The 12,465-nt window shown below is 44.3% G+C and overlaps 1 protein-coding gene and 1 pseudogene across 7 annotated transcripts in view; both read left to right on the top strand.

The window, feature by feature from the left end:
- ADGRG2 (adhesion G protein-coupled receptor G2) overlaps positions 1–12,465 on the top strand; it is a 102,027-nt gene that overhangs the window by 40,994 nt on the left and 48,568 nt on the right. For 4 of the 6 annotated variants that reach the window (XM_032286041.1, XM_032286039.1, XM_032286038.1 and 1 more), the window contains exon 3: positions 12,294–12,329. The exons of the other annotated variants lie outside the window; for them this stretch is intronic. In XM_032286041.1, coding sequence (XP_032141932.1) covers positions 12,294–12,329 — 36 coding nt within the window. The remainder of the gene's footprint in view (positions 1–12,293; positions 12,330–12,465) is intronic. 6 annotated transcript variants of the gene reach the window in all.
- On the top strand, positions 6,083–6,529 carry LOC116556725 (annotated as a pseudogene). The gene has a single exon (XR_004271133.1). The product of XR_004271133.1 is annotated as an anaphase-promoting complex subunit 13 pseudogene (transcript).

The raw sequence follows: 12,465 nt of genomic DNA, 5'->3' as shown, positions 1-12,465 counted from the left end.
AAAAGGGCCCCCGGACCGGTGTATTTTGTAAGGAGAACCGCGGCTCCAGGGCGCTGACAAAGCAGCCGCGCGGGGCAAAGCAGCGGCACTGGCCGGCACAGCCGCACTGGCCGAAACAGCCGCGCTGGAGACCGTGGGGCTCCTCCGCCCGGGAATTTCCTAGTCTGTGGGCAATAAAAACGCGGCGTCCACTCACCCTCTGCACTTTCACTGGGAGCTGCAATCCTGAGCTGTTCCTAAACGGCCATCTTGGATCGTCCTCTCGCAGCAGTCTCTTCTTACCCAAAGCACTCACCTGGGGCCCTGGAGTTGTCATTTGTAACCAGATGATGCCCTCTTCCGCTTTATTCTCCTCCAGTACTCTAAGATTGTGAGGTCCAGGCACTGTCCATTCCAACTTTGACAGGTCAGCTGTGGCTGAATCAGTGCTTCTCCATCTATCCTCTTTTCACATCAGAATTGCTAGAGGAGCTGTCAAAAATGCAGATGCCCAGGTTGAAATGATCAGGGGTGGGATCTGGACATCAGTCATTTAATTTAAATAAAATACTTTTTTACAGATGGGGTCTTGCTGTGTTGCCCAGTCTGATCTCAAACTCCTGGCCTCAAATGATCCTCCTACCTAAGCCTCCTGAGTAGCTGGGACTTGAGGCATAAGCCACCATGACTGGCTACATCAGTAATTTTTAAAAGCTCCCTGGGGGTGATATTAACGACAGGCCAGGGTTGAGAATCGCTGAGCTCCACCATTGTGTCCGTGTAAGTGTGTACAAGAAGTCAGTCAAGGAACCCAAGTGTAGCAGTTGCTCTTCGTGCCCGTCACACCCCTTTGAGCCATCTGTGAGATCAGCCCCAGAGTGTGTGGACAGTTCTGTGCTCTAAGGCTTCTCCCGCCTGCCTCTGGGATTTTCCCTGAGCCATGGCAGCCTGCTCAGCTGTCACAGGAAGAGCCCAGGAGGGCCAGGGAGGTAATGGCCCAGGAGCAAATGTCAACTGTTGGAGAGAGGGGCCCTGGATAAATGCCGCAGCCTCCTGCTCTTCCTATAGACAATTCTGTAAGGCATTCTCTATGCTTTTCAGAGGTCCCTTTGGATTTAAGTTCCCCCTGTCCACAACAAATGGCCCAAAACTTGGCTTCCATTCTTCCCTGTCTCTTTCTTCCTGCTCCCTCGCCCCTGTCTCCTGGAATTACTCCCAAATAATTTGCTTGCATGCCAGTCTTGATCTTAGGCCCTGCGACCCAGAGAACCTACAGTAAGATGCCAAGTGATCACGGCTCAATGGTGAACTGGAGAAGAGTGCTGTGAGCTTAGGGAAAACTGCTCTCCACACCCGAACCACTAGTGCCTGCCCCCTGCCACCTTTCCAGGCGCTTCTGCTCTTAAAACTTCCATAAGGGACTCCTGCTAACCCCTACATGACAGATGCTTTGGTGAGAAGGATCGTGCCAGCTGGCCAGCAGCAGAATCACTGTAGACACTAGCGGGGTCGGGGAGGAGAAGGTTTCTTTCTTCACACTGTATCTCTTCTGGAGGAAGCAGAGATAACCCTAGAGTAGGGATGTCCAATCTTTTGGGGCCATATTACAAGAAAAATTGTCTTGGGCCACACATAAAATCCACTAACATTAACGATAGCTGATGAACTAAAAAAAAAAAATTGCAAAAAAAATCTCATTAATTTTTTTTTTTTTTTTTTTTTTTTGAGGAATCTTGCTCTGTCGCCAGGCTGGAGTGCAGTGGCGCAACCTCTGCCTCCTCAGTTCAAGCGATTCTTCCACCTCAGCCTCCCGAGTAGCTGGGACCACAGGCACGTGCCACCACACCTGGCTAATTTTTGTATTTTTAGTAGAGGCGGGTTTCACCACGTTGGCCAGGATGGTCTCCATCTCTTGACCTCGGGATCCGCCTGCCTCAGCGTCTCAAAGTGCTGGGAATACAGGTGTGAGCCACTGCACCCGGCCAAAAACATCTCATTATGTTTTTGAATGTTTTCTTTTTTTTTTTTTTTTTTTTTTTTGAGACGGAGTTTCACTCATGTTACCCAGGCTGGAGTGCAATGGCGCGATCTCGGCTCACCGCAACCTCCGCCTCTTGGGTTCAGGCAATTCTCCTGTCTCAGCCTCCTGAGTAGCTGGGATTATAGGCACGCACCACCATGCCCAGCTAATTTTTTTTTTTTTTTGTATTTTTAGTAGAGACGGGGTTTCACCATGTTGACCAGGATGGTCTTGATCTCTTGACCTCGTGATCCACCCGCCTCGGCCTCCCAAAGTGCTGGGATTACAAGCGTGAGCCACCGCGCCCGGCCTCATTATGTTTTAAGAAAGTTGATGATTTTGTGTTGGACCACATGTGGCCGGTGGGCTGCAGGTTGGAGAAGCTTGCCTAGGGCATGCATTCTCAATGGGGACACTATTATCCTATTGGGGTAAAAACTGGAATTTGGTAGCAAAAGAAAAAAAACAGCTTATGTATTACACAGGGCCAGGACTAGGGTGAGGCAAGTCAGGGGGCCAGGGAAAAAAATATTAAGGATACAGGCACTCCCAGGGTTGTGCCTGTCCGCACATACATGAACATGTTAACTTGCTCGATGGCAAGGATCCTGTGCATAAAGAGATGAAAAGGATCAGGCAGACGCAGAAGGTGTTCCAATTTGAAATAGACTGGTCTGGAACAGCCTCTCGGAGAAGGTAACATTTGAGTAAAATGAGTAGGAGGTGTTGGAGCAAACCAAACGGCCCTCTGGGAGAAAAGTGTTCCAGGCAGGTGGAACAGCAAAGGCAAAGGCCCTGAGGTGGGAATATGCTTGGTGTGTTGGAGAAACGGCAGGGAGTCTCCAGGATGGCTGAGTGAGGGGAGGGCAGAAGATGAGGTTAGGGTAGAGAGCTGTCTGTTTCATGGGAATGATGGGGAGATTCCATTGAGGAGCACAGGTATAAGGCCAGTGTCATCAGTGTCCAATAAAGGCAAGTTTGCCTCCCGCCTTCCCCACCCCTGAAGTGCCAAACATTATTTACAGTCATCAGACTGAAATAGCTCTAGAAGCTACCAGCCTTCAGAAGTTAAACCAATCACTTCAGAAGTGAACGCAAATCATGGCGAGCATTCGCAAATGAAAAGCACAGCCAAGATGATCCATTATTGGCACTGGCCAGGACCAGCAGCCTAGATTGCCAGCCATGTGTCTAGTTTCAGGGGCACTGGGAAAGGGGAATGATCCCCCAGTATCCTCTATTGGTCAGAAAGAGTTAATTTCAAGGCTCTCATTCTTCCTAAAGTACACATGCCTCCCGGTGGAGCTCAGTGGACACCCAGTAGGTCACTGACTCTTCCTTCTCTTCAGCCCACACCCCAGGATGAGAAGCTCTATTGGTCAGAAAGAGTTAATTTCAAGGCTCTCATTCTTCCTAAAGTACACATCCCTCCCGGTGGAGCTCAGTGGACACCCAGTAGGTCACTGACTCTTCCTTCTCTTCAGCCCACACCCCAGGATGAGAAGCAGCCTAGTGTAGTGGAGCTGGAGAGCCTGCCTCATGTCCTATTTCTGTCCTTTTACATGTCATCTTGGGCAAGTTACTTGACTGCTCTTTTCCTCCATTTCCCTATCTGGAAAATGGGGATAACATACCTCATAGGGTTGTTATGAAGACTAAATGAGCTCATATTTATGCGGTGCCTGGTCATATAGTAATGGTGTGTAAGTGCTTGTTAATTAAAAATAGACTCCCTTTTGGGACTCTACTCTTCCCAGGAGAAAATGCATATGAACACTGCATTTTATTTCAGGGCATTTATGGACACTCTAAAATGCATCCCGTGGACCCTTGGGGAAGGGGCAGTTCATAACGCCCCAAGAGAACCAGGATGAGTTCTGGAGGGGTTAAGAGCCAGGGGGATGGGTGGGCAATACTGTGCAAAGGCAGGAGAAAAGCAAGAATTGGGGGCTCAAGAATACATTTCACCTTCTTCCCGTTCTGGCCAGAGCCCACCTAGAACTGCTGATCGCTTGAACTTTGGGAAGTTCCATCAGCTAAGAGCTGAAGTTTTCTTTAATGATGTCATTATTAATCATTTAATAAATACATTATGTAAGAGTACTTATTGAGCAGTGTCACAGCATGAGTAAACATGTTTCGGATGTGCCAAATTAGAAATGTTTTCATTCAGTTTTGGGGGTTATGTAGTAAACTCTGAAAATGCAGTTCCTGGAAGACAGTCTGTTATCCCAAGCCTTGAAGAGCCAGTGTAATACCAACAAAAATATTGTTCTGTTTGGGGTTCCCATATAAGAGTGCCTAGGCGTGGTGGCTTGTTTTTAATTATCTCTCTATGGAGCAGTAATTCAATCCAGAGGAGGACTGCCACCAGATTACAAGTTTCAGTCGGGTTGAAAATATTCATGCAAGGAGGGCTAGTCGTAATCTTTTTAGATCCACTCCCAAAGAATAAGCCTTTATCTTTCCCATCCAACTTGGGGAAGAATGTGCTAGAAGTAAATACTCATAGTATAACCACAATCATAGCTGTAAGATAACCATCTCACATTTGAAGTCTTAATATCTACCACAGTGTCAAACAGCAGGGAGAAAAATGAAAACTTCAGAAACACCCAGACATGACCTTGCATAACTTTGGTGCAGGTGGTTTATTTGGGTGGTGATCCCAGAAATGAGAAGTGAAGGAGCAGGCATTAGGAAAAGAGGAAAGGTCAGTACCAGGGATGTTATTGAGGTCACCACTGTAGGCAATGGGGGCTCACAATGGCTGACTTTTTTGTTCCATTTCTGATACGTATTTGGGTGGGCATTTCAGCATACATTTGTAAGACCTGTTAAGGCATCTATCTGCTGTGATCGCCCACTATAACTACTCAAAGTTTAGAATCTGAGTCATACTCATCCAAGAAGTCTTTCCTTCATTGACTCTGCATTAGTCATTTTGCCTTGTTATTTTCAGATCCATTCCCCATCCTTCCCTTACTCTGTTTCATAGGGACCTGACTACTTGCAGTATCTTTCATGTCTCCTTACCAACTAGCTTCCAGCTAGGTTCAGCCAGTGGATGGCAGGGACAGGAGATTAGAATGCAAGAGGAAAGGGGAACTCAGGGGATTTCTCCCCCTCTCTCAGTTTGGCTGGCATCTAATGAGGGCTGTACCTCTTCCATGATTCCAGTCTCACTGGACAGACCCCTTCCAACATCCTGTGGCCTGAACTCCTGCCCCATGGCTTTGTTCACTGGGATCTGGTAACATCACCTCCCTTCTTTGTTCTTCCAGCGTCTTCCTGCTGTTGCTGACCTCTGGATTGTTCCAGTTCTTCACCTGTGCACCATTTCCCTGTGTTACATTCCTGCTCTTGAACTACCCATCACGGGTCCCCAACCAATCTCTGAATGATGGAGATTTCTTAAGGATTTCATTAGTCATTGCAAAAGTATTTTAGGACATCAACCACAGACAAGACACTGGACTAGATTCCTGGAGGGTAATAAATAATCAAACAGCTTAGTGTCTAGGTGGGTAAACAAGGCACACAGTCGAAAAGTTACATGACATCTGTCCACATAAGTGAAGGAATGGTGTAGTCAATGAGTACCTGAATATATAGAGAGGAGAGAGACAGCTCCATCATCTTTTCTAACCAGGGCATGCTTTAGAGGGCCAGGGAGCCAACATAAAGGGGCCATCTCCCAAAACTTACAGTTTTGTAAAACAAGGTGAAAATTTGGAATTTTATTTGAAATTTCTTGATTTTTAAATGTTGGTGAGTAATTCAAATTTTCAATAACTTGGAGCTGGGCATGGTGGCACACTTCTCTGGTCCCAGCTACTCAGGAGGCTAAGGCAGGAGGATCACTTGAGCCCAGGAGTTTGAAACATCTCTGAAAATTTTTTTTTTAAAAATAGCCAGGTGTAGTGTTATGCAGCTATATTCCCAGCTACTCAGGAAGCTGATGTGGGAGGATCCCTTGAGTCCATGAGTGGTAGGCTACAGTGAGCTATGACTGCATCACTGCACTCCAGCGTGGGCAACAGAGCAAGACCCCATCACTAAAAAAAATAATGATAGACCCACATCCAGGAATCCGAGGGAAGAGCGTGGGGACTAGTGATGCTGAGGGAGTGGCTGGAGGAAGTGTCAGCCGCTGTGTGCCGGATACCGATTTGACAAGATCAAAGCTGCAGGAAAATGGACAGTGAGGTTCAGAGAGATGGAAGGATCTTAGATTTGATTGATGATGCTTGGCGAGAAGACAAGCTGCTTTATGAGGATGTCGCAATACCACTGAATGAGCTTCCTGAACCTGAACAAGACAATGGTGGCACGACAGAATCTGTCAAAGAACAAGAAATGAAGTGGACAGACTTAGCTTTATAGTATCTCCATGAGAACGTGCCCCCCATTGGAAACTGACACTTGGCTCCTTTCTTGCTGACGAATTTTCTAAAAGTACACAGATAAAAAATGTTTTGTTTCAGTCTCCTACTTCAAATATTTGAGTAATAAATCAGCACTCAAAAATGTAAATAATAATAATAACAAAAAACTCCAGCATGATTCCCACTGTGTAGACAAGATAAAACTTGTTTGGAGGCTGAATTGAGACTGTGGGTGTACAATTGGTGGATTGATTACTGTATGGGGGAAGAAACTGGATGCAAAGAATGTTAGGATTCTTTCCAATGAGAAGGTTCTAGGGTTCTAATTTTTCACCTAGGTATAAGGTAACGATGGCCTGGGTGTGGAAGAGGGCAGTGAGCATGGGGAAAAGGGACAGATGAGAGATTAAGGAAGACTACTAATGAGACCCTAAGGCCAGATGCAGTGGCTCACACCTGTAATCACAGCACTTTGGGAGGCAGAGGTGGGTGGTTCACTTGAAGTCAGGAGTTCGAGACCAGCCTGACCAACATGGTGAAACCCCATCTCTACTAATTCAAAAATTAGCCTGGTGTAGTGGGAGGTACCTGTAATCCCAGATGCTTGGGAGGCTGAGGCAGGAGAATTGCTTGAGCCCGGCAGGCAGAGCTTGCAGTGAGCCGAGATCACATCATTGCACTCCAGCCTGGGCGACAGAACAAGACTCTGTCTCAGAATAATAATAATGCCCCACATTTCTGTATTCATTTGTGGTCTACAGAGTTTGTCATTGGATTCGGGATACCGTAGAGCCTCAGAGGTTAGGTTCAGAAGTCAAGCTGCCTTCATTCAAATTCGGGCCTAGAAGCAATGATCTGTGAGGCCTTGAACAAGTTTCTAAACCTTACCCAGCCTCAGTTTCTCAACCACTAACAAGGAATGATACTGATGTCACCTACCTCTCCAGGGTTGAGGAGTCTTTCCGTGACATCACTCTGACCCACACTTCTGCCTTCCTCTTCCACTTTTAAGAACTCTTGGACTAGATTGAGCCCACACAGGTAATCCAGGATAATCAATCCGTCTCAGGATCCTCAGTGTCCATCACGTTTGCAAAGTTGTTGGCTGGGTAAATAATAAAGTTATTTGAAGTCCGTCACATGGTAAGCCTGGATCACAGGAAGCGTGGATCAGTTTTTGCTATTCCTGTTATGCCACATACGTTCTCTCTGAGAATCCTTGCAACAGCCCCATGCTACAATGAGAAGACTGTCCAGGATGCAATGAGTGGATATGGAGGTGGGAGGCGGAGGTGTGGAGTCGGGAGCAATGCCTAGAGAGTTAGCATCTTGGTTTGTAGACTCGGCTCTATTGTTAAAAGTAACTTTTTGTTTCTGGGCTCTCCACTTGACCCCTGTAGGATTTTCACTCTTGAAGGGCGGTTCCTGGCAACTCATTTTCCATAATTTTAGGAAACTGGGTTTCTGAGTATGGTGGAAAGACTAATGGCTCCCCAAAGATGTCCATATCCTAAAATCCCTGGACGCTGTAAATGTGTTACCTTACATGGCAAAAGGGACTTTGCAGGTGTGATTAAAATGAAAGACCATGAGGTTATCATGGATTACTTGGGTGGTCCTAGCAGAATCACACCAGCTCTTAAAAGTGAAGAGGAGTCAGAGTGATGCCACCTGAGAAAGACTCCTGGCCCTGTCCCATCATGGCTGGCTTTGAAGATGGAGGAATGGGGCATGAGCCATGAAATGTGGGGGGCTTCCAGACTCTGGGAATTGAGGGAATGGCCCTCAATTTATTGCTAGCAAGAAAATGAGAACCTCGGTCCTATAACCACAAGGATTTGAATTCTGCTCATCCCGAATCAGCAGGAAACGGATTCTTCCCTAGAGCTTCCAGAAAAGAATGTGGCCTAGCATCATCAGCAGCATTGATTTTAGTCTGGAGAGACCCCTACTGGACGTCTGGCCTGAAGAAGTCTACGATAACAATTTTGTGTTTGAAGCCACTAAGTTAATGGTACAGCAGCAACAGCAAACCAGTACTGAAGTTTTCAACTTAAATGTTTGGCTGGTGTTCCTGGCAATACTATAGAGTTCAGGAACCGATCAAGTGTGGAAATGATCTGGGGTGATGAGGGATGAGTTCTTGGATATACTGAGTTGGAGAAGCAGTGACAGTGAGATGTTCATATGGCAGTGCTCAAACCACACTTGGCCATGTGGGATTAGAGTTTGGAAGGTAGTGGCAATAACTGAAAAAAAAAGTGCCTGGGAGGGGATGTAGGGAAAAGAGACTCCATCAAAGGGGCCAGTTTCTTGAGTTTCCAGTTCGTCTGGCTCCATTTGGCTTCCATTCTAAGCCAAACTCCTGCTCATCCTAATTGGAATACATGGACTTTGTTTAAAAAAAATCACTAGGGAGTCATACTGAGTAAATTTTATAGACACAGCACCATAATTTTATTTATTGACTGAAATTGAGACTTCCATAAATGAATAATGCTTGATAATTGGCTCTTTGTAGGTTCCAAAGGAAAATCTGAAAATTTTAAATGTTTTTCCTTTCTTTGTTTATGAATCTTTTTAACAATAGAAATGTTTTGTCTCCTAAGAGTGGCATGGAGCTCAAATATATGACTCACTGGACATGACGACCACCTTCTTAGTTGAAACAAATGTGAAGTGAGTTAGGAGCGGGCCCAGGAGAAACATAAGCTGATCCTCAGGAAAGTGTAAGGCCTGTGGAGATACCGCTAGATTGGACCAGGAATGAGGTGGAGCATCATAATGAGAGACAGAAAAAGTGAATAAATGTTAGTCACTAAGCAGCTGGGTTCCTAAAGGAAAAAGAAAGGCCAAAAGAAAAAAAAAAAAAAAAACAGCGAAGAACAATTTAAAAATCTCTAGCTTTAATTTACTAGATTCCCTCCCTTCATCAAAGTAGACTGCGTCTTTCCTGTCGGGAGTTGCCGAGAGCCCTGCACATTTCACGATGATAGAGACCAGCCCTGGGCTGGTCCAACCCCTCTTCTCCATTTTTTTTTGAAACAGAGTCTGGCTCTGTCGCCCTGGCTGGAGTGCAGTGATATGATCTCAGCTCCTGGGTTCAAGTGATTCTCATGCTTCAGCCTCCCGAGTAGCTGGGATCACAGATGTGCACCACCATGCCTGGCTAATTTTTGTATTTTTAGTAGAGACAGGGTTTTGCCATATTGGCCAGGCTGGTCTCAAACTCCTGGCCTCAAGCGATCCTCCCACCTCAGCCTCCTAAAGTGCTGGGATTACAGATGTGAGTCACTGCGCCCAGACTCATGTGCATTTTGATCAAGCTTCAGCTCTTGATTATGAGTCCATGCCTATCAAACCCGTCTACTCGGGGATGGCGGGCCAGTTTTATGAGTTTCCCAGAAAACTTCCTTCTCTGCTCTGCTCTTCTCTTACCTTTGAATTGACCGTTTTTTTCTAATAAGTAAGAAAGAGGTGAAACTAAAATCAGCTGCCCATGTGTACACAAATCAACAGATTTGGCAGTGGAGAAGGTTGGAACTATGGCCAGCCACTGGGCAAAATTGTCAGTGAAGCAGTGTTAGCCTCTGTTGCTCTTCAATGGCACTCTCCATCCCTCTTCTCTGGTACCTAACTCTTCCCAGGTGCCTTCTTCCTGCTCCCCGTCTTTGCCAGGTGCCTGCCCCTCTTCAGTTTACCCGCCCACACTCACAGGTATCATTCTGAGGGTAGTCTGTATTGAATGTTCATTTTTCCCAGGGCCTTCCCACGTTGCCCAGTGCGGTAGCTCTTTGCCGGATGATGACATGAATTCATCCAATTCAGATGAACTCATACTAAGATGTGAATGACTGATGACTCCTTAAGTGCTCCCAAAGGTATTTTTTTAAATTAACCCTTTCAGGCTGGGCATGGTGGCTCAAACCTGTAATCACAGCACTTTGGGAGGCCGAAGTGGGAGGATTGCTTGAGCCTCAGGAGTTCAAGACCAGCCCTGGCAACATAGTGAGACCTCTGTCTCTACAAAAAAAATTTTTTAATTAGCCAGGTGTGGTGCATACCTATGGTCCCACCTACTCAAGAGGCTGAAATGGGAGGATCACTTGAGCCTGAGAGGTCTGAGGCTGCAGTGAGCCACAATTGCACCACTGCACTCCAGTCTGGGCAGCAGAGTGAGACCCTGTCTCAAAAACAAAACCCTTTAAAAGCTAACTCAACAGACTCTGATTAGTGGAATATTAAAGTAGCATGAGAGATCTGGAAGAACAGAGACTAAGGAAGAAGTAACTCCCATTAAAACAGGGCACCAAAGCAGCTAACCACTTGCCTACATTTGCCTTATTGGCTGCAGGGTAATTGGGGACCTTGAGCACTCATTCAGTCCTGCTTTCAAGCAGAACTACGATTGTACAGTAGTTATCCCAGAAAATAATCAGTACCCTACCATCATTTCAGGAAAATAGGCTCCTGGAGCCTACCAGGTACGTTTCACTGTGCAATGTTAGTTTGCAAACATACTTATTCTTTCCTATTAATTAAATCTCAAGATACCATTGTGAAAATAATTATGCCTTTGTAATTAATTTTTTAAAAATGTACAAAACCCATGTGGGTCAGTGTTTGGGGATGTAACACTTCAAAGGGTAGTGTAAATTGGTCCAGATTTTCTCTAGGGCATTTTGCAAATAACATTTATGGAATTTCTGAAAGAAATAGCCACATGTGTATGTAAAAATTTTGCCAAAAGGATTTACTGCAGTGTTGTTTGTAATCATGAAAAATCGTACATACCAAAATGCCCATTAAGGGGAAATTTGTTATATAGATCAATGGTACATACAATAAGTGAAGTGCTATTCAGCCATCATAGCTGGTGGTGTGGAAAACTGATGATATAGAATGACTTTCAGGATATGTTGTCATAAGAAAAATCAAGTTATAAATACTTGTGTGTGATATAGTCTTTATCATACATATACATACATATATACACATATAAACATATATGCATATATCTGTATATGTGGATATATACACAAATAGAAAATAATATATACTAACATGTTAATGTCATTTTTCTCTGGGTGGTGAAATTATAGGTGGTTTTTATTTTCTTCTTGCTTATCTGTAATTTCTAAAGTTTCTCCAATAAGCATGTATTATTTTCATGGATAGAAATATAGAATTACTTTTAAGGGATCTGAGCATTTTCCCCAAATAAATAACTCAGCAGCTCTTGTAGTTTATAAACCCAGAGGTGTCTGATCTAGTTTAACTCATAAGAAAGAAATTGCTTAATAGACATGGTGTCTGCGCTCAAAAGCAGCACAGTTAATGGAGGTTTAATTTATGCAAACATACGCATTTACTTTTCCACATTTTTATGAATATTAGCCAACAGCTGAACTTCAATCATCATTTTCACTTTGAAATGAGCTAAACCATTAAATAACAAAATATGTGGAGCACCAGCAACACCTCAAAATTGGAAGGATGGCCTTACCAAGGGTAGGTCTTTGTACAGAATTAAAAAGTATTGATTAGGCTGTTGAAAATAGTAGTAAATTAACATACTGGCCTCTTTTGGTAGCTATTTGTAATTCAGCTTCCACTCACTTCCGTTAAAGATGTTTATCTCCTACAAAAGTGTGCATAAGTTAAGCTAATTTTATTTTTTAAAATATTGTGCACATTTGAGGTTGATGGCATGATGGGATGGAGTACATGTGGATGGTGAAATGGTTACAGTGATGAGGCTGATAAACAGATCTATCTCACTATTTTTAGTGACGAGTAGCTAAAACCTACTTATTTGACAAAAAATCCTTAATACAATACAGTTTTGTTGATTGTTAGTCCTCATGAAACTAAACTAATTCTAAATCGTCTGTTTTCCTCAACAGATGATACTGATAATTCCAGTTCGTCATCACCACCTGGTAAGTTTTTTTGGTTTTTTTTTTTTTGTTGTTGTTTTTAAGAATTTTGGGGAACTTCAGGAAAATATTATTCTATAAGTTCTCTATGAAACATGACATGTAGTCAGGTACAACAAAATTGTTTTCCTCCAAGAAA

Source organism: Sapajus apella, unplaced genomic scaffold (genome assembly GCF_009761245.1).
Source record: "Sapajus apella isolate SASKATOON/1434 unplaced genomic scaffold, GSC_monkey_1.0 scaffold17, whole genome shotgun sequence".
NCBI lineage: Eukaryota > Metazoa > Chordata > Mammalia > Primates > Cebidae > Sapajus > Sapajus apella.
This window is presented reverse-complemented; position numbering and strand designations above follow the sequence as displayed.